This window comes from Orycteropus afer, unplaced genomic scaffold, assembly GCF_000298275.1.
Source record: "Orycteropus afer afer isolate SDZICR_OR568_19922 unplaced genomic scaffold, OryAfe1.0 scaffold00045, whole genome shotgun sequence".
Taxonomy (NCBI): domain Eukaryota; kingdom Metazoa; phylum Chordata; class Mammalia; order Tubulidentata; family Orycteropodidae; genus Orycteropus; species Orycteropus afer.
The window spans coordinates 2,408,719-2,425,984 of NW_006921632.1; the positions used below are offsets into that span (position 1 = coordinate 2,408,719).

A 17,266-nucleotide genomic window follows, 5' to 3' on the forward strand; every position below is an offset into this window, starting at 1 on the left:
GACGGGGCCTGAAGATCCGGCAGGGTAGGGGAGACTGGTGTGAGCCTGGGCCTGCTCTCTCCTCTCTGATCCATCCATCATCCAGCCTGGGGGAGCAGACCTGGAATTAGACATGCACAGGGCCGACACGGCCCTCAGCCCCCCTGAGAAAGACAAATGGCGACAAAGACCTTGAATAAAATTTGTATTTATGGTTGGAGGAGGAGGCCCCTCCCCCACTGACTGCCAATCCTTTCTCTCGCAACCTTCCTTTTCAGGCATATAGGAGCTTCCCCCACATAGACCCTGCCTCAGCAGCCCTCATGGTCATCATGCTGGGAGGGATGTGCAGGGGCAGGGGTAGAAGAAACCACCTTCTCCCCAAAAATAATGCGCTTTGTGCCCTGTGCTTTCCATCTTACACAACATATCCCCACACATTATAGTCCTGGACTATCCTAGTCTTTAAGAGGTCCTTTGAAGCTGTCCACTACTAGGGCTTCCCAATGCCCCCCCCCCTTCAGTTCTGGAACCCCTTCCCCAAGCCTGTGGAGCTAGGGTCCCTGTGAGCCAGGTCCCAGGGATGGATGCAACCAATAGCTTTACCCTGACTTTGACCCCTTACAGAAAAGGATCTTTGGAACCGAACCGTCATATACCTCTTGGTCACCCTGAAAGGAGACAGACACGGTCATCTCTCATAGGAGGGTGCTTAACACTTAATCTGCATTTTTAGCTACATTCATTTGCATGACCAATTCCAGACACCTCCCTTCAACACCCATTTTGTGGGTCCAAGTTCTCTGAGTTTTTGTCTAACAGTGGACCCTTGAGGAAGAGGGAGGGGAAAAACTTTTAGGACTAGACAGGGTCTGGGACTCAGGTAAGGGTGTGAGTTGGGCTGGGCCAGGCAAAAGGGACTAGAGCTGCCTTCTGACTCTCCCCAGTGCACTCCCTACTCTTCAATCTGAGATGGCATTCATGGGGAGCACATTTAGGGACAAGGAGGAAGACAAATACAAATATGGCCCTCTGAACAGCCCACACATAAACACACACACAAAGACAGCTCGCAATCTCACTCACCCAGGGACATGGAAGGCCAGGGTCCCATGGCACGTCCACACTTGTGAGCACACTGTCACATTGCACAGGCCCAGAACCTATCACTCTGGCTCGCAGAACCGCCCCGCCCCTGCGTCCTCCCCACAGTTGATATGTCACATTGGAGTCCGAACACGGACCTGGGTGTCTCTCTGCAGCGCGCCATTTACATTTCTCTCTCGATCTGTCAACCTGTCTCCGCTCGCGTCTCTCTCTCTCCGTCTCTGTCTCTCCCTCTCCCTCTCGCCCTCTGGGGCTGTCACTTAGTCTCTTTTCGAAGCTTTGTCTCTGTCTCTGCGTCTCTATCTAGCTTTCTGTCTCTTTGATTTCTCTGCCGTTCCTTCTCTGCTTTCCTGTCGGTTTCCTATCGCTCCCCCCAGGCTGGTCGGCTTTCTGGCTCGCTCTCGTTCTCTCACTGTCGGGTCTGTTCTGAGCCCCGAACACTGAACACTGGGGGCCAGGTTTGGGGGTGGCCAGAGATTCACCTTTTCCAGTTCAGGACAAGAAGTGCTCATTGAACCCTCTACCATATGTTAGTGGGACACTGAGGGTCATGGGGTGGTGAGTTTCTGTCTTTTCTCGCCCTTCTTAGGTCTTTTTTTTTTTGGGGGGGGGTGCTTTTTTTAGCTCGAGGATTCACCTCTGTCTCGTGTGTGTGTGTGTGTGTGTGTGTGTGTGTCTCCACCCCTCTTATCCCACTGCAGTTTCATCGCTTCCTCTGGGTTCTGGGAATGACAAACTCGGGGAAGGGGTAAAGGGAGAGATAGAGTGAGGGCCCAGTATCCCTGCAGCATCCGCTCAGGGCGAGAAAAGATCCAAGAGGCTGGGATGGAGTGTGGTGGGAGAGAGGGAAAGTGGGTGGGAGCTGCTTGCTGCCTGCCCCGCCCCCCGCGCTTCCCGCTCTGGGCGCCAGGGGTCGCTCCGCCTCCAGCCGCTTAAAGCGGCTCCAGTCGCGCGGCGGCTCACACAGCCCGCACTGCCGCCCAGGGAGGGAGGGGAGGAAGGTTAGGGGCACAGAGAAGGAGAGCGCTCTCAACAGAGGGGTGAGGGCTAGGGCCCGGATGCGGCTGGGGTGGGAAGGAGGGATCAGTATTCGCCAGAAATCAGAGCTCAAAACCTATCAGGAGGGAGCGTCCGGTGGGCGCCACCCGCAGCGCGGAGCCTGGGACGTCCCAGGAGCAAGGAGTAGTCCCCGCTCCCGCCGAGAGCGATCCGTCTGGGTAGCCAGGAACCCTAGCCGCCGCCATCCGTGAGAAAGCCGCCGTCTGGAGAGCAGGTGACTCAGACATCCTAGATCCCTAAGAAACCAGGCGTCCGAGAAGCTGCGATCTCAGGTGCCCAGGATTGTTAGGAGGCTAATAGCAGACCCGGGGCTCCGAACCTTCGGGAGCTGCCCCCGGCCCAACCCACCCTGGAATCTCCGCCTTGACGGACGGTTTGGGGAAAGGCACCGCTTCGGCGGGAGCCCGCCGGGGCGGGGGGGCTGGGCACAGCCGTCGGGGGGGTCCCGACCCAGGCCCGAGCCCAGCCACCGCCTCCGGGGCCCGCGGAGAGCCCCCGGCCTCTGCCGCCATTGCGCCCAAGAGTGAGGAGGATTTGCTGGCCCTGGCCGCGTCGCGGCTGAACCGCCGCAAGCGGGTAGCCGGCGCAGCCGTCGGGGTGACCATGGTGCTGTTGCTGCTGGTGGCCATCCCGCTGCTGGTGCACAGCTCCCGCGGGCCGGCGCACTACGAGATGCTGGGTCGCTGTCGCATGGTGTGCGACCCGCACGGGCCCAGAGGGCAAGGCCCCGACGGCGCGCCCGCCTCTGTGACCCCCTTCCCGCCGGGCGCCAAGGGAGAGGTGGGGCGGCGAGGGAAGGCAGGCTTGCGGGGGCCCCCGGGACCGCCTGGCCCCAGAGGGCCCCCAGGAGAGCCAGGCAGACCAGGGCCCCCGGGCCCTCCAGGCCCCGGCCCAGGCGGAGCGGCGCTCCCTGCCAGCTATGTGCCTCGCATTGCCTTCTACGCCGGCCTGCGGCGGCCTCATGAAGGTTACGAGGTGCTGCGCTTCGACGACGTGGTGACCAACGTGGGCAACGCTTACGAGGCGGCCAGCGGCAAGTTCACCTGCCCCATGCCGGGAGTCTACTTCTTCGCCTACCACGTGCTCATGCGCGGAGGCGATGGCACCAGCATGTGGGCGGACTTGATGAAGAACGGACAGGTGAGAGACCCCTGCCCTCACCCAGTCCCACATCAGATCCCAGTAACCTTCTAAGTCGCTTCCCCAACCCGAGCCCCTACTTCAAAACAGTATCACTGAATTCAGGGACGCCAGAAAGCCATAAACATAGCCATCACTTCATTTAGAGAAAGAGGAATAGAGGGCCAGAGAAATGACACTACCTGCTCAGGTTCTCAGGGAACTTTAGGAACAGTGTCAGCATTAGAATTCAGGGATCCGGGCTCAATGTCTCTAGCTGCGTCCTCACATTACAACTATAGGCAACCGCTCGCCAAACCTTTTTGGTCTCTCGTCTCGCAAACTAGCCCTCTTCTCCTGCTATGCCCCTGCCTTCTGGGCAGCCCTCTGGCCTGTGCGTTTCCTAGCCTCGGCTTGAGCGAGCTACCAGGGTCTACCCAGGTCGGACTCTGAATTAGAATGGACTATGCCTCAAGGGCAGTGAGAAATATGCAGCGGTTCCTGTGTAGGGATATCCAGCTTAGATTTTCCAGGAAAAGGTATAAAAGAAAGAAAACACTCGCTTCTTCGCCAGGCAGCTGCCCTGTTGCTTGCCCCAGGGTGTGGGGCCAAGCTTATAGCCAGCTTTGCCCTCAGCTAAAACTGAGTAGGTGGAGAGAGGTAGGAAATGGACAGGCAGTTCAGAGGCCAGCCAGGTAGCTGGTTAAGGAGCAGTTTTGGAAGAGTCAGGCACAGATGCAGCTTCGGACCTTGGCCTGGTCCGGCAGGCCCCACATCCTCCCTCACACCCTTTCAGCGTCCAGGTTCCTCTGCACCTTGCTCCAGCGCGCGATGGAGTCATCTGCTGTCTCGGTTTGGAAGAATAACCCCAAGGACTCAGGCCGAGGACCCGGAAGCCTTTAGCTTGAGCTAAAGGCTGCAAGCTCCGGCATGGGGGGTGCTGGGCAGCGCAGGCCACCGGGGGAGGTTGGGGCTGAGCGGTAACCTCTGCATGCCCAGTGCAGTGGGGTGGGTGGGGGTGACCTGGACCGCGCCAGGCCTGCTGGTCTGTTCCAACCTGGGGTCAGGCTCCCGGGCTCAGCATCCTCTCCACTATCAGACGTGAAGAGATGCTTTGGGGTCTTCTCGGCAGGGCCACCCCAAGAACCCGGAAAGGGGATAAGCGTACATGTGTGTCTGTACAGGGGTAGGATGCTGTATGTGTGTGTGTGAGTGTATGTGCGATTCGGGAGTGTGTCTGCGGGTGCCGGGTGCGAAGGTGAGTGTGGAGCCAGGTGGATCCGCATGTGGCACTGAGTAGGTGTGCGGGCTTTCTGCAGGCTATCTGTGGGGGGTGGGGGTGCGAGAGTAAATAGAGTGTCTGTTTCGGAGGGGGCGGGGCCGCGCGGCTCCCACTCTGTATTCCGTGGCGCCGGCGCTGCGGCCCTGGGGACTGTAAATAGTGATTAGAATAATGATGAATAATTAATAAGTTAATAACCAGCCCCCGCGGGACGGGAAGCGGGGGGGGGGGCGGATTGAGGAAGGGGCTGGAGGCCCAAGGCAACCACGGCCGGGCCAGAAGGGAAGACCCGCTCCTTGAGGGGCGGAAGGCGACCTCTTCAAGGAGGTTTCCGCGGACTCCCGAGGGGAAATAGACGCCCCAGAGGCGAGAGGGCATCAGTGCACCTTTCCCTGGCCTGCATCCTCGCACGCACACAGCCAGACCTGTGTCCGTCACCGCCGGAAGCGAATGCAAGTTTAGGTCTCACAGGAGGTCAGAGCGGCGACTGAATCAGAAATTTCAGTACAGGAGAATTTTATTTAATATCTAATAATAATAATAAGCCGTCGCCGTAATGTTGATTCCGATTCCTAGCGACGCTGTAGGACTGAGTAGAAGTGCCCCATAGGGTTTCCAAGGGAGCTCTGGTGGCGTAGTGCCTAAGGCACTTGACTGCTAACCAGAAGGCTGGCGGTTCAAACCCACCAGCCACTCCTCGGAAGGAAGATGGGGCAATCTACTTCCGTGGTGGTACTGCCTCGGAAACCCAAGGAGGGGTCGCTATGAGTCGGGTCTGACTCCATGGCACATAACAACAACAACAACAATCTTTACCGAAGCACCGCAGAGCGGGCTGGTGGGATCAAACTGCCGACCTTTGTGTTAGCAGCCCACCGCTCAACAACTGCGTCATCAGAAACTGAGAATAATAGTGCACCCTAGATAGTGTTTTCTACGTGGAAAACACTGTTCTAATACACTGCACATGTAGTAACTAATTTAATCCTAGCAGTCTTCAACGGTTCGTTCTGTTACTATCCACCCCTCGCCTTCGCTGTGCTCCCTAGCCTTGCAGCCCGCAGCCCTCGCGCCGCCTTCGCACTTCCGACCCCTCTGGGCACCGTAGCTCGGCACCGGGGTGAGTAGTGTTCTCTCTCGCTAGGTCCGAGCCAGCGCCATTGCCCAGGACGCGGACCAGAACTACGACTACGCCAGCAATAGCGTCATCCTGCATCTGGATGTGGGTGACGAGGTCTTTATCAAGCTGGATGGTGGGAAGGTGCACGGAGGCAACACCAACAAGTACAGCACTTTCTCTGGCTTCATAATCTACCCGGACTGAGCCGGGCCCCATCCCCCGCGCCCTTGCTCGTCTCTCTGCTCCCCACTCCACCCAGCTCCAGCCGGCCTAATCCAAGGCGCCAACCCATCCTTCGAGAGCCCGGCAGGTGGCGGGCGAACCCTCCCACTCCCGAGGCGGCCGAATTTGGGCCAGACTCTTGGGAATCAATGATTGGGGAGCAGAGGAGGCAGGGCCGTGGAAGAGCAGAGCTCCTGGGCAGGGACCACCACCCACTTGAGGGCTGATGTGAAAGCCAGACCCGAAGAGGAGCAGAGGTCACGGCCCCTCTCTTGCGCCCTAAACTGGGGGGTAGTTTCACTAATCTGGGGACAGATGCCCAGAAAGCAGAAGGGCGGCCCTGGCGGTTTGGGAGCAAGAAAACAAAGAGAATGAGTGCATCCCTGCGGTTGCGAGAGGAAAGAGGGGTAGGCGTTCCTCCTGCGTCACAACAACTTCATCTCACAATCCCCTCAGCCCCTCACCTCCATATTCAGGCTCCAGCCTCCAGCCTTGGCAGCCGTCTTGTGAACTGGAGGAACCAGTGATCTTTCCTGGCATTTAAAACTCATTCTCGGAAGTTCCCATTCCACTCCCGTCTGGGCTATGCTCTGGGGCTACAGCTTCTGTTGCCTCTTCCAATAAAGTGCAGTTGGGGAATGTGTGTGACTGCTTTGGACTTGGAACTCTGAATGGGGCAAAAGTTACTGAACCTTTCCCTCACCCCTCTCAGGGATTCCCATCCTGCTTGTCACTCTCTGCTAGAGGCAAAGGGTTAGTTATTCCTGGCAAAGTCTGCCTTTGGGGGAGAAGGGAGCATCTAGGGCTTCTACTCTGCTATGGGAAGCAGGGTATCATCAGCTTTCAGGAAAACTCTGGGGACTCACGCTGTAGGCCCAGGGAGACACAACTCAGTAAGTGACGCAAGGAGAGGTCCAGAACATCTGGGTCTGGTACCTCTGCCATTCTGCCTAGTGCTGGGGGACAGTTCTAAGAGAAGCTGCCAGGGGGTAAGGGTTGATGACTCCTGGGATGGGGGTTGACCTCAAGAAGAAAAAAGAGCAGGTCCCCAAAGACCCACAATCACCCCCCACCCCAACACATTTATAGAGCTGGCTGAGGGGGTTGGCTAGCCAAGAGTGGAGTAACTTCATCTCTTCCAGACAGCTCCTAGGTGAGAGAGAAGCCTGGGTGATCCTGAGAGCCCAGGGCTGGTCTCTAAGCTGGAGGGCACTGCCACCGTGTGGGCAATTGGAGATCAACACTAGAAGCTGACCTAGGTCTGGTGGCCTAGGTCTGACTAGAAGAAAAGAGACACTTGGACACTTTATAAACTTTATTGAAGGACAAAAGAATATTGGCTCTCAGCCCCACAGGGGTGAGAGGAGGAAGTGACAATAAATAAGGGCTAAAAGAAAGGAGCAAGGCAGGGCAGATGGAAGTGTGCGTCATGATGGAGAGCCCTGAGAGGCAGCAGAACCAACTGGAATAAAACACTGGAGAGAGAAGACACTGTCACAACCTAACCATCTTTGAACTGTAGTCAACTCTTTCCCATTGACTTTCTCTGAAAAGGAGCCAAGGCCAGTCCTCTGCTCCACTCCCCTCAACAAGGGTTGGTATGCAGTCAGAGACTCACCAGGGCTTCCTGCCATTCCAGTAACGCAGCCACAGGGTTGGTACAGACCCGAGTGGGAGCTGAGGGAGGGGCTCGACTGGTGTAGAAGGCACATTCATCATCCAGGCGGGCCTCATGGAAGCAGTGGATGGCAGTCAGACATGCTTTGAGGCGCTGCCTCAGGGCCAGGGTTCGAGGGGCCAGACTACTGGGGCCTGAGGGCCGAGGGTCAAAGAGTTCAGAAGAGGACTCTGGAGTCCTGTGCTTCAACATATACTGTCCTTTTTACCTCCCCCAAGGGCCAAACCAATTAGGAGCACAGAGCTAGAAGCGCAGCTTCTCCCTTCTGAGGGAGAGCCAGGCAGATAGATGATGGAGGGAAGTAAGCACAGATCACTTGGTGTGTGGAAATGGGCCCAGCTCCCAGTGAGAGATGACCACACCACCTCCTTTGTTCTCATCCCTTCCCAACCAACCCCTTACCTGACTGCCCTGGTGGGGGCCTCAGAGACTGGAGTGAGTGGCTAGGAGGGCTGGCACAAAATGAGTGTTGGGAAGAGATCAGGCTGGCAGGCACTGGAGCACACTGATTGTTGTGGGGCTGTTGGATGGACTCTGGACTTCTAGGTTCGACGGGGCAGGCCTCTGATGCCCCAGGCTCTACCCTAGGGTGGGGCTCTGGGAGTCCATTCTTCTCCTGGGGGCTGTGTTGAAGGGGTCCAGGCTCTGTTACTCCAGGCTGTTGTTGAGGGGAGGGCTCTGGTATCTCAGACTTCCTCCTAGGGCAGGAGTCTGGGAGCCCTGGCTCTGCTGGAGGGCAGGGCTGTGGTTCTCCACACTCCTCTGGAAGGCAGGGTGCTGGAAGCTCAGAGTGCTGCAACAGTCCAGGAAGGTGCGAAGTCCCAGAATTATGCTCCAGGGCATTCAGAGTTGTAGAAATTTCAGCCAGCAGGGGATGAAGTTCATCCATATCCAGAGAGGAGTCTCCATTAAGGGGGGCATACTTGCCCCCTGCCAGCCCCTCTACCTCCTGTCTCAACAGCTGCTGCAGGATACTGATGCGCTGCAGATAGAAGAGAGTACCCTGGTATGGTGTGGATTCGAGTACCGTACTCACACTACCATCACCCCATACCCCATCTCTTCCTGTTTCCTCCTCAGGCATCAAAGCTGTGGCCCCCACAGACCCACCTGCATTTTCAGCTCCTGAAGGTTGGGCATTCTGTTTGGGGGAAGTCCATAAGGAGCCACAGGAGGTTTCGCAGGCTCCTCCTGGAACCCTGTAGAACTCTCCTGGTCAAATAACTGTACTGCAATCTGCTCCTGCCAGATGGGAGGAAAAGGGAGATGTGGGGAAGCCAGGCCGGGGCAGGCAGATGATCAGAGTACTACCCTTATGAGGAAGGGATCCAAGTCCCTAAATGAGAAGACCTAGATTTAGATTAGGAGAAGCAGCAAAGAAGCAGGGAGATTTGGAGTTAGGTAGTTTTGCCAGGGAGCCCACCTGCTGGCCTCCAACCCAAAAGGGCAGAGAGAGGGATCTCAGCACAGGAGGGCTTCTAATACTTACCCAGGGCAGGAAAGGCTCTTCAGGTTCGGGGCAGGACTGAGGGGAGAGACCACTCACCCATTGGCCCTGGGACCAGAAGTAAGATGTCAGCAAGGCCCAGCACTACAGATGGGGCCCTATGTCCTCTGGCCCCTGTCTGTAATCCTCCCTGTGCTCATCTATTCCCCTGCTCCCTCTGCCCCAGCCTCGATCTGTGCCAGCTACCTCCTGTCTTCTCTTACCTGCTGAGCTCTGGGGGCTGATGGGATGGGTGTAAACTGGATTTTGGGGCGAATAGCAAGGCGCCGCAACACGGAATATGAGGTCTAGGGAGAGATGAAGCGGCTGAGCAGGGATAAAGCCTAGATCCAGTGGGGAGCCTCAGCCAGACTGTTCTGCTCTAGCCCTGCCCCTAAGAATCATAAGCACAAACCGGAACTGAGGGGTGGGGAGAAGGTACACGCTGAGCCCCTCCAAATGGTGAAGGGTGGGTGACAGTAGGTGGCACCACGCGGCCAGGCATGGGCTGGACAGTGGAGAGAGTCAGGTGGGAGTCATGGCTGTCCTGTGAAGAAAAAGTTGGGAAGAGTAATCCCATCCCCCTTTGCCCTCCCCCAGGTCTTGTTCTCACCACAGTAGCCATTGTGATTCTTCTAAGACATAAGTGAAATCAAGTCACTCCATCTCTGATCCTCACCCCATGGCTTTCCATCTCATTCCAAGTAAAAACCAAACACTGGTTTATAAGCCCCTAGCTAATCTGATTCTGTTACTGCTCTAACCTCATCTCCTTCCCTTTTCTTCCTTACTCTCATCAGCCTTTCTGGCCCTTCTTTGTTGCTGATCCTCAAATATACTAGAAACCTTCCCTCCTTGGGGCCTTTGCAGTTCTCCTGGCCTGGAAGTCTCTTCCTCCAGATATCTGCATGGCTCTTTCCCTCAAATCCTTCTGGTCTGAAATTTCCTCAGTGAGATTCCTCCGAACAACCTATTTAAAATTGCAGTACCAGCTCGCTAGTCCCAATTCCCCTTCAGTACCCTATCTTCTCACATTGAACTTGTCATCATCTAACATACTATACCAAAAAAAAAACCACCCTAACTCGTTGACATTGAGTCAGTCCCTACTCATGGCAACCCTACATGTTACAGAGTAGAACTGCCCCAGAGGATTCTCTTGGCTGAGATCTTTATGAAAGCAGATTGCCAGGCCTTTCTTCTTGGTGCTGTTGGGGGGGGTTCAAGGTTAGTAGAAGTTTAGTCATCAAGCACAAACCATTTGCACCACTCAGGGACCTTTGACATACTATAGATTTTACATATGTGTTTATCGCTTGCTCCCCCTTCTAGAAAGGGAACTTGTTTACTACTTTATGTGCAGAGCCTAGAACAGTGCCTGACACACTATATATGTTCAAGAAGTATCTGTGGAGCAAACAGATGAATGCTATTGACTGACAAGTATCAGTTCTCACTATCAGCACTGATCTGATGATAATGTAACTATGTATCAGTCTATGACCTCTCATTCCAGGCCCCAGACACCAGGTAAAGAGAAGTCACTTCCATTCTGGAGAGCTTGGACCTATTTAGCACAAAACTACATAAAATAACATCCTGAGGTCCACGTTCGCCTGGCCCTATGCACAATCCTCAGGGTTGGCTGCTGCTGGGAGGGAATTCTCCCCAAGCACCTCCCACCCTCACCCCCTATCCTGAGAAGGTCTCATCTCACCCTGGTGCGTGATTCTCTCAATGGTACCCTCTGGGCCAGACCGAGGGGGCCTCCTCTGCCTTCATCTGAGTGAGGGACAACTTCATGTTCTCCTTCAGGGAGAGAGGAAGCTAGGAGGAGACAGGAAGTTTGCTGTAGTTCCTGGAATGCCCATCAAAGTCTAGCACAGGGCTTTGCAACCTTTGGAGAGGGTATGCCAGTTTGACAGCCCTACGGCACCATGAGGGGCAGGGACTCATCCCAGCAGTCTCTATCTTCACAGTCCAGCATATCTCAGTAAACACTTAGGAATCGGAACAGTGAGTAGGCGGGGGTGTGCTGATGGCTCTTAGGGGCTGGAGACTGGTAGACAGTGAGTGGACGATAACTCTTGCAGGGAATGACAAGGAGAGGGTGGAAATGGGGACTACCTCCTTTGACACAGTGCAAGTGAGTTCCAACCCCTGGCCCCTTTCCTTCTTCACTCTTTCAGATCTAGCCACCATCACATCCCCAGCCAGCTGAGCTCCCCAATGCAGGCAGCCCACGTTCTCAACCCATGGCCAGACACACTCACCAGGCTGGGCTGGGGTCTCCAGGGGCAATCCTGAGGCCTGCCTTGATGATGTCCTGATGACAATAACAACAGCAGCCAGTAGTCACTGAGTGCCAAGTATTAGCTGGGCGATATACTAAGTGCTTTACCAATATGACCTAATTTAAACCTCACAACAACCTCTATTGAAGGTACATTATCCTCAATTGACAGATAAAGAAACTGAAGCTTGGAAAGGTTAGGGCGAGCTTGCACAACTAGTAAGGGATAAAAGTCAGGAATCAAACCCAAAACCCATTTATGCTCTATATTCCAGCACCTCTCATCCCCACCCCATAACTTGAAGTGACAGATGCTATAATGAGGCTTGGCTATGAAGCTCTGAACCCTATACTCAGGGCTCACCACAGGTAGTCACAGGATTCCCCCTTCCTCTCCTGGGCTGATAGAGCCCTAAAGCTTTAGGAAAGTCCCAGCTCTGGGACTGCTGCATCAGACACTGGGTCATTCCTTTCCAAATGACCTTCTTCCACACCTTCCTCTTACCGTTTGCTGCCACCTGTCACTCTTCTTAACTCTAGGAAACTGGGGCGAGTGGAAGAATAAAAGGATGATCCTGAAGGTGGAATCTGACCCAGAGGAACAAGAAATGAGAGGAGGGTCACAGGTGGGACCCAAACCTTCAGGTCTCACCACCAGCTCCATGTACCCCACAGAACCCCTCTGGCTTCTCATAAGGTACCTTCTCTCTCAGGGCTCTTAAGGAGCTCCCAAAGCACTGTCAACCCCTCATGGGTACTCACCAAAGTCTCCAGCCTCTGGGGGCACAAGGTCTGGCCACGGGGTCCTGGCCCCTCTAGCCTTGAGAAGCAGGAAGCCCTGGCAGGATCTAGTTGGTGGTTGGGAGTTCTAGGGGCCAAGTATGCAGAGGCTCGGGCACCCTGGGACACCAATAGAGACTTTTAACATAGGCTCGTGATCTTTTTTTTCAACCCACACCAGCTCCATCTCCCCATATCTATTACCTGGCCCCTCTGGAGAGTACTTCTTTTACTTCCACGAACCAGCACTCTCTGAGCCAGACTGAGCTGGCGCCCTAGATGACAACTCTTCACCCCCTCACCTGACAGGATGGTGGCCAGGGCTGCAGGGTCAGCCACAAACTCTATGGCCCCTGGAGCCCCTGCAAGGAAAGAGAAGGAAAGGTGAAAAGGAACAGGAAGTGGAAAGGGGTCAGGGATGCTAATATAGTTATCTTAAAGTGCAAGAGTAACTAACAGAGACTCTCATTCAATTCTACTCAGTTCATCAAATGTTCACAGAAGATTATTCTACATAAGACATGGGTCTAGACACTGTGTCAGAAGTGAGTAAGACAAAGTCCACCCTTAAGAAGCTCTCATCAAACTGTACAGAGATAGCAGACTCAAGCCAAACTATGGATATGTTATAAAAGAAGTACTGCAAAGCATTAGGAGAACACAGAGCAACGGATTGTTACTGGGTGAGATGGAAAGGTTCCTGAAAAGAAGACAGTTTTCTGAAGGAAAGTTAGGGCTTCTAAGAACAATGAGCTCTCCAGGAGCAGGGACCATAACAAGCAGACCAGAAGTTGTACAAAGCCTCAAAACTCCACTGTGCCCTTCCCATTCTCTCATCCAGTTAAGGAGGCTGTGGCCCCAGGCCTCCAACAGGTACCTGTCAGGAAAGGGGGCTCAGGCTGTACATTTTGTCCTCCAGGACTAAGCCTGAGCTCCTTCAAGGGGCTTCGAAGCTGAGTGCTTCCCACCAATCTCTCTGATTTCTCTGTTTGGTGTGTGGCTTTAGGCTTGGTTCCTGCTGGGTCAACAAGGGGATGCTTAACACGGAACGGCGGCTTCTGCACCAATCTCTGTTAGGTGTGGAAAGGCAAAAATAAAGAAATCGCGTTGGGATGCGTTGCTGGTGTTAAGGTGCCTCATTGTAGCTACTACCTTCACCCATCAGGCCCCTCTCACCTTCGGATCTTGGTTCTTCTGGTCCAGGGCGCAGGGCTTGCTCGTGGGGAGAGGTGGGCGTCTCTGCGAGCGCAAAGGAATCTTGCTAGGAGTGGGAGATACATCCCAGAGGAGAGGATCCTTCGTGGCTTGGAGAGTGGTCATGATGGCTACAACTAAGATACGGAAGAAGGTAGGACCGTGGATTAAAGGTCAGCCGTATCTGGGCACCTGCCCTGCTATCCCTGAGACTCCAAACCTCCGCCCAAATCCATGCGTCCAGAAACTCCCTGCGCCTGCAAGGTCCTTCTTCTGGGTGCCACCTCCAGGCACGCCGAATCCACTCATTTGCCCCAGAACCCCAAACTACCTCTCCTCCCTGTAAGCCCCCGCAGCCCTCGTTCCCTCCTAGATCACCGTGCCACACCGTCCCCGAAGCCCCTCTGGGTTGTCCCAGTTCCTTCGCTTGTTTCCTGACTCTCGCAGTCTCGGGTACCTACGTCCCCAGTTTGTAAAATACTCCAAGCTCCCGATTGGCTGGCCCGCGCTCCCGTGTAGGCGCACGGCACCTGATTCAGGCGTCCAATCCACAGGCTTCGGAGGCGGGGCCCAAAGAGTCAGACCGCTTTCTAACTAGGAAAAAACTGACCCTGCTCAATCAGCTAATCTAAGAGCTGAGCGCAGAGTGGAAGACGTGGAGAAAGGAACGACTAGGCTGGTCTGAGGCCATGAAGGCGTGGCGCTCGGAGTCTGTAAGACAACGGGCGCTCTCGCGAGGTCTCGGGTCTGGTTAGGAAAACACCATTGGCGAGACAGAGGATTGTGGGAAGGGCTTGTTGTCCGGATCGCGGCTAACGGTATTAGATGCTGGTTCAAGTGTCTGAGCCAGGTCTGACCTCACTGTGGCGCCAAGATTTGGGGACGCCATTCCAGACCTTTATAGGAAACATCTTCTGTACGCTGTGCCCAGGATGAGACGGAGAGGGCTGGAGGAAATTGAACTGAGCCTGACAACAAAAATAAAGAAAAACTTTTTTTCTTGTCACTTGATGCTTAGTCTGGTAAGGTGTGGTCTCCATCTCGCAGGTAAGAAACAAGAAACAAGACTCAAAAAGTGACGTTGGGACTCAGTTAACATCAGAAGCGAATGGCTACTCACAGCTGAAGACTTCTCCACCTTCAGGCTTTCTTGCAGGTCTGGAGAACGAGGGTGAGGGGGCTCAGCTGAGGATAATTGGCAGGCAGGAGTGTGAGGCTGCGGAAATTTAGAATATTCTGGTTAGAATGGAAGGGGTAAACCATTAGTGGAGAACGGGATTTGGGTGACAGTTCCAAGTTTAAGGGACTCTGGTAGATTTTACCCTCACCAGGGTAGTCCCTCTGCTAACAGAGTGGTTTAAAGCAGTCCCTTGCTAACTACAAGGTGGGTAGTTCCAACCCACCAACTGCTCCTTGGGAGAAAGATGAGGCAGTCTGCTTGCATAAAAATTTATAGCTTTGGGAGCCCTATTGAGCAGTTCTTTGTCTAATTGGGTCATTATGCGTTGGGGTCGACATGATGGCAATGGGTTTGTTTTTTGGTTTTAGGGTGGTTCCTAGGATACTAGGTACCCTGATCATAAACCTAGAAATTACTCTTGAACCTCCCTCTACCCTTTCCATATCCAGTCTTTCATCCAGCCTTACTGTAAATTGTGCCTCTTAAATATTTTTTGAGTTCATCTCTTCTTCATTGTTACTGTTGTTAGTTGCCTTCAAATTGATTCTGACTCATGACCCTGTAGGACAGGGTGGGACTGCCCCATAGGGTTTCCAAGGCTGCAAACTTTGACCAGGAGCAGAATGCTACATCTTTCTGCGGTGGGGCCGCTGGTGGGTTTAAACTGCAACCTTCTGGTTCGCAGTTGAGCACTTTAACTACTGCGTGTGTTAGGCTGGGTTCTGTAGAGAAGCAAAACCAGTAAAGCTTATATATCCATATGTTGTTGTTGTTGTTGTTATATGCCGTCGAGTCGGCCCCGACTCATAGCGACCCCTCCTTGGGTTTCCGAGGCAGTATCACTATGGAAGTAGGATTGCCCAACCTTCCTTCCGAGGAGTGGCTGGTGGGTTTGAACCGCCAGCCTTCTGGTTAGCAGTCAAGTGCCTTAGGCACTATGCTACCAGAGCCCCTATATATCCATATAGAGAAAGATAAATTTATCTTAGGAAAATGGCTCACACACTTACAGAAGCTGGCAGTCCCAAATTCTTGGATCAAATGTCAAGCTGGAGGCTTTTCCCAACTCACATAGCTGCAGGGGCTGACGAGCTCAAGGTTGGTAGGCAGTATACTGGCTGTTGACTCCAACAAATGACAAATCCAAGATCTCCAGGCCGAATGGTGGATTGTTCATTCATGGAAAGTTGTAGGTAGCGCAACAGGATCCCAATCCACAGAAGAATGTCTCTTTTCCCAGGATGTCCATAAATATACTGGAAGCAGGCCACACCCCTAGGGAAACTCCCTTTCAACAGATTGGCTGCTCAAAACATACATCTGATTCCATCATGGGAATAATTTACACCACAACTGCTTAACCACACAGAATTGTGGTCCAGCCAAGTTAACACACAGCTCCAACTATCGTACTGCGCAATCAGGGTTCTCCTATCATTTTCATTACCACCACTCAAATACAAGTTACTAGCATCTCTTAGCTAGAGGCTTCCTACATTCTTTGTCTTTTTCTCCCACACTATTCCTTTCTCCACTTTGCTGGAATAATCTTCCCAAAATGCAAATCTGGTCATGGTTACATTGTTGCCTTCCTTGGCTTCTTCTCTCTCAATGCCCCCATCTTGGTCCACTCTCCACCTTGTCCCCTGTCTTCTAACTCAATGACCTTTTTCAGTTTCTCAGGTTTAGTGTGCTCCTTCTAGTTCCTCTGTTTGGAATGCTTTTTTTTTAATGCATTATTACTTCTTCAGAGAGGCCTTCCTTGAACCCATAGCCCACCCCAATCTAGAAAAGATGTTTTGGTTATATGCTATCAAAGAACAGTTTCCTTCAGAGTATGTGTCTTAGTTGGTAATTTTATGTTTATCAATGGAAACATAATATGCTTATTAATGTAAGCATAATATGTTTATTAAACTTAGTCTTACTCGACCTCTCAAGAAGGTGTTGATGGTGGTGACCCTCTGTTTTTGGTTTACAGTCATATTTTCAGTGCCTTGCATTGTGCCTGGCTTGTAAAGATACTCAGTATTTGTTGACTGAAACAATGTATGAATGAATAATTGATTGATTGACCTGGGAGACAGAAAAAAACATACAAGATCCCCTAATAGTTGAACTTCCTCTTTAAAACAAGGAAACACATTCTAGTCACTAGGGATAGTATCTTAAAAGTATAAAGAAAAATACAAATTGAAAATATGAAGTTTTCATTCTCCCTGTTGAAAATAAAGAAAATGGCTCCCTTCCTCCCCAATTCTTTCAGAATTCACTTTAGATAACTTGTAATGGCAGAATCTTTCTGAAAAGTATGTAAATCAAGGATGTTTCCTCAAGGACTTGGGAACTCTCTCTTTTGAAATGTAATCATCAAAAAAGCTCATACTCCTATCTCCCAGTTTCCTGGAAGGAGATTAGCATAACTTTAGGTATCTTACCATAAAATTATTAGAAAATTAACAATTTTATCTTAAACATGAATGTAGTGAGTTGTATTCACTGAGATATAGAAAGGATAAAATTAATTTCTGTCTGCAGTCTCTTTAGTGGATAGCCTGTGATGCATCACATTCTGGTTTAATGCTTATTCAATAATAAAACCTCTTTCTCTTCTATATTGTGGAGAGGTTTTCTGGGTTGGCAGTAGATTTCATTTTTAATAATCCCCTCCCCCCAACTAAAGGCAAGGAGGGAGCTCTGGTGGCGTAGTGCCTAAGGCATTTGACTGCTAACCAGAAGGCTGGTGGTTCAAACCCACCAGCCACTC

General features: G+C 52.8%; 2 protein-coding genes across 2 annotated transcripts; one reads left to right on the forward strand and one right to left on the reverse strand.

Moving 5' to 3' along the window:
• The first annotated feature begins 2,748 nt into the window (after window positions 1–2,748).
• On the forward strand, window positions 2,749–5,870 carry C1QL4 (complement C1q like 4). The gene is made up of 2 exons (XM_007937845.1): window positions 2,749–3,285; window positions 5,691–5,870. The coding sequence occupies exons 1-2, from the start codon at window positions 2,749–2,751 to the stop codon at window positions 5,868–5,870; spliced, it is 717 nt and encodes a 238-aa protein (XP_007936036.1).
• A 1,445-nt stretch (window positions 5,871–7,315) lies between these two features.
• On the reverse strand, window positions 7,316–13,445 carry LOC103194446 (trophinin associated protein). Its single transcript, XM_007937846.1, has 14 exons — window positions 13,302–13,445; window positions 13,003–13,195; window positions 12,330–12,487; window positions 12,108–12,245; window positions 11,851–11,933; window positions 11,326–11,378; window positions 10,770–10,879; window positions 9,468–9,599; window positions 9,277–9,360; window positions 9,056–9,121; window positions 8,677–8,808; window positions 7,969–8,548; window positions 7,507–7,700; window positions 7,316–7,363 (listed from the first exon to the last, which is right to left on the reverse strand). The coding sequence occupies exons 1-14, from the start codon at window positions 13,443–13,445 to the stop codon at window positions 7,316–7,318; spliced, it is 2,115 nt and encodes a 704-aa protein (XP_007936037.1).
• Window positions 13,446–17,266: the final 3,821 nt, after the last annotated feature.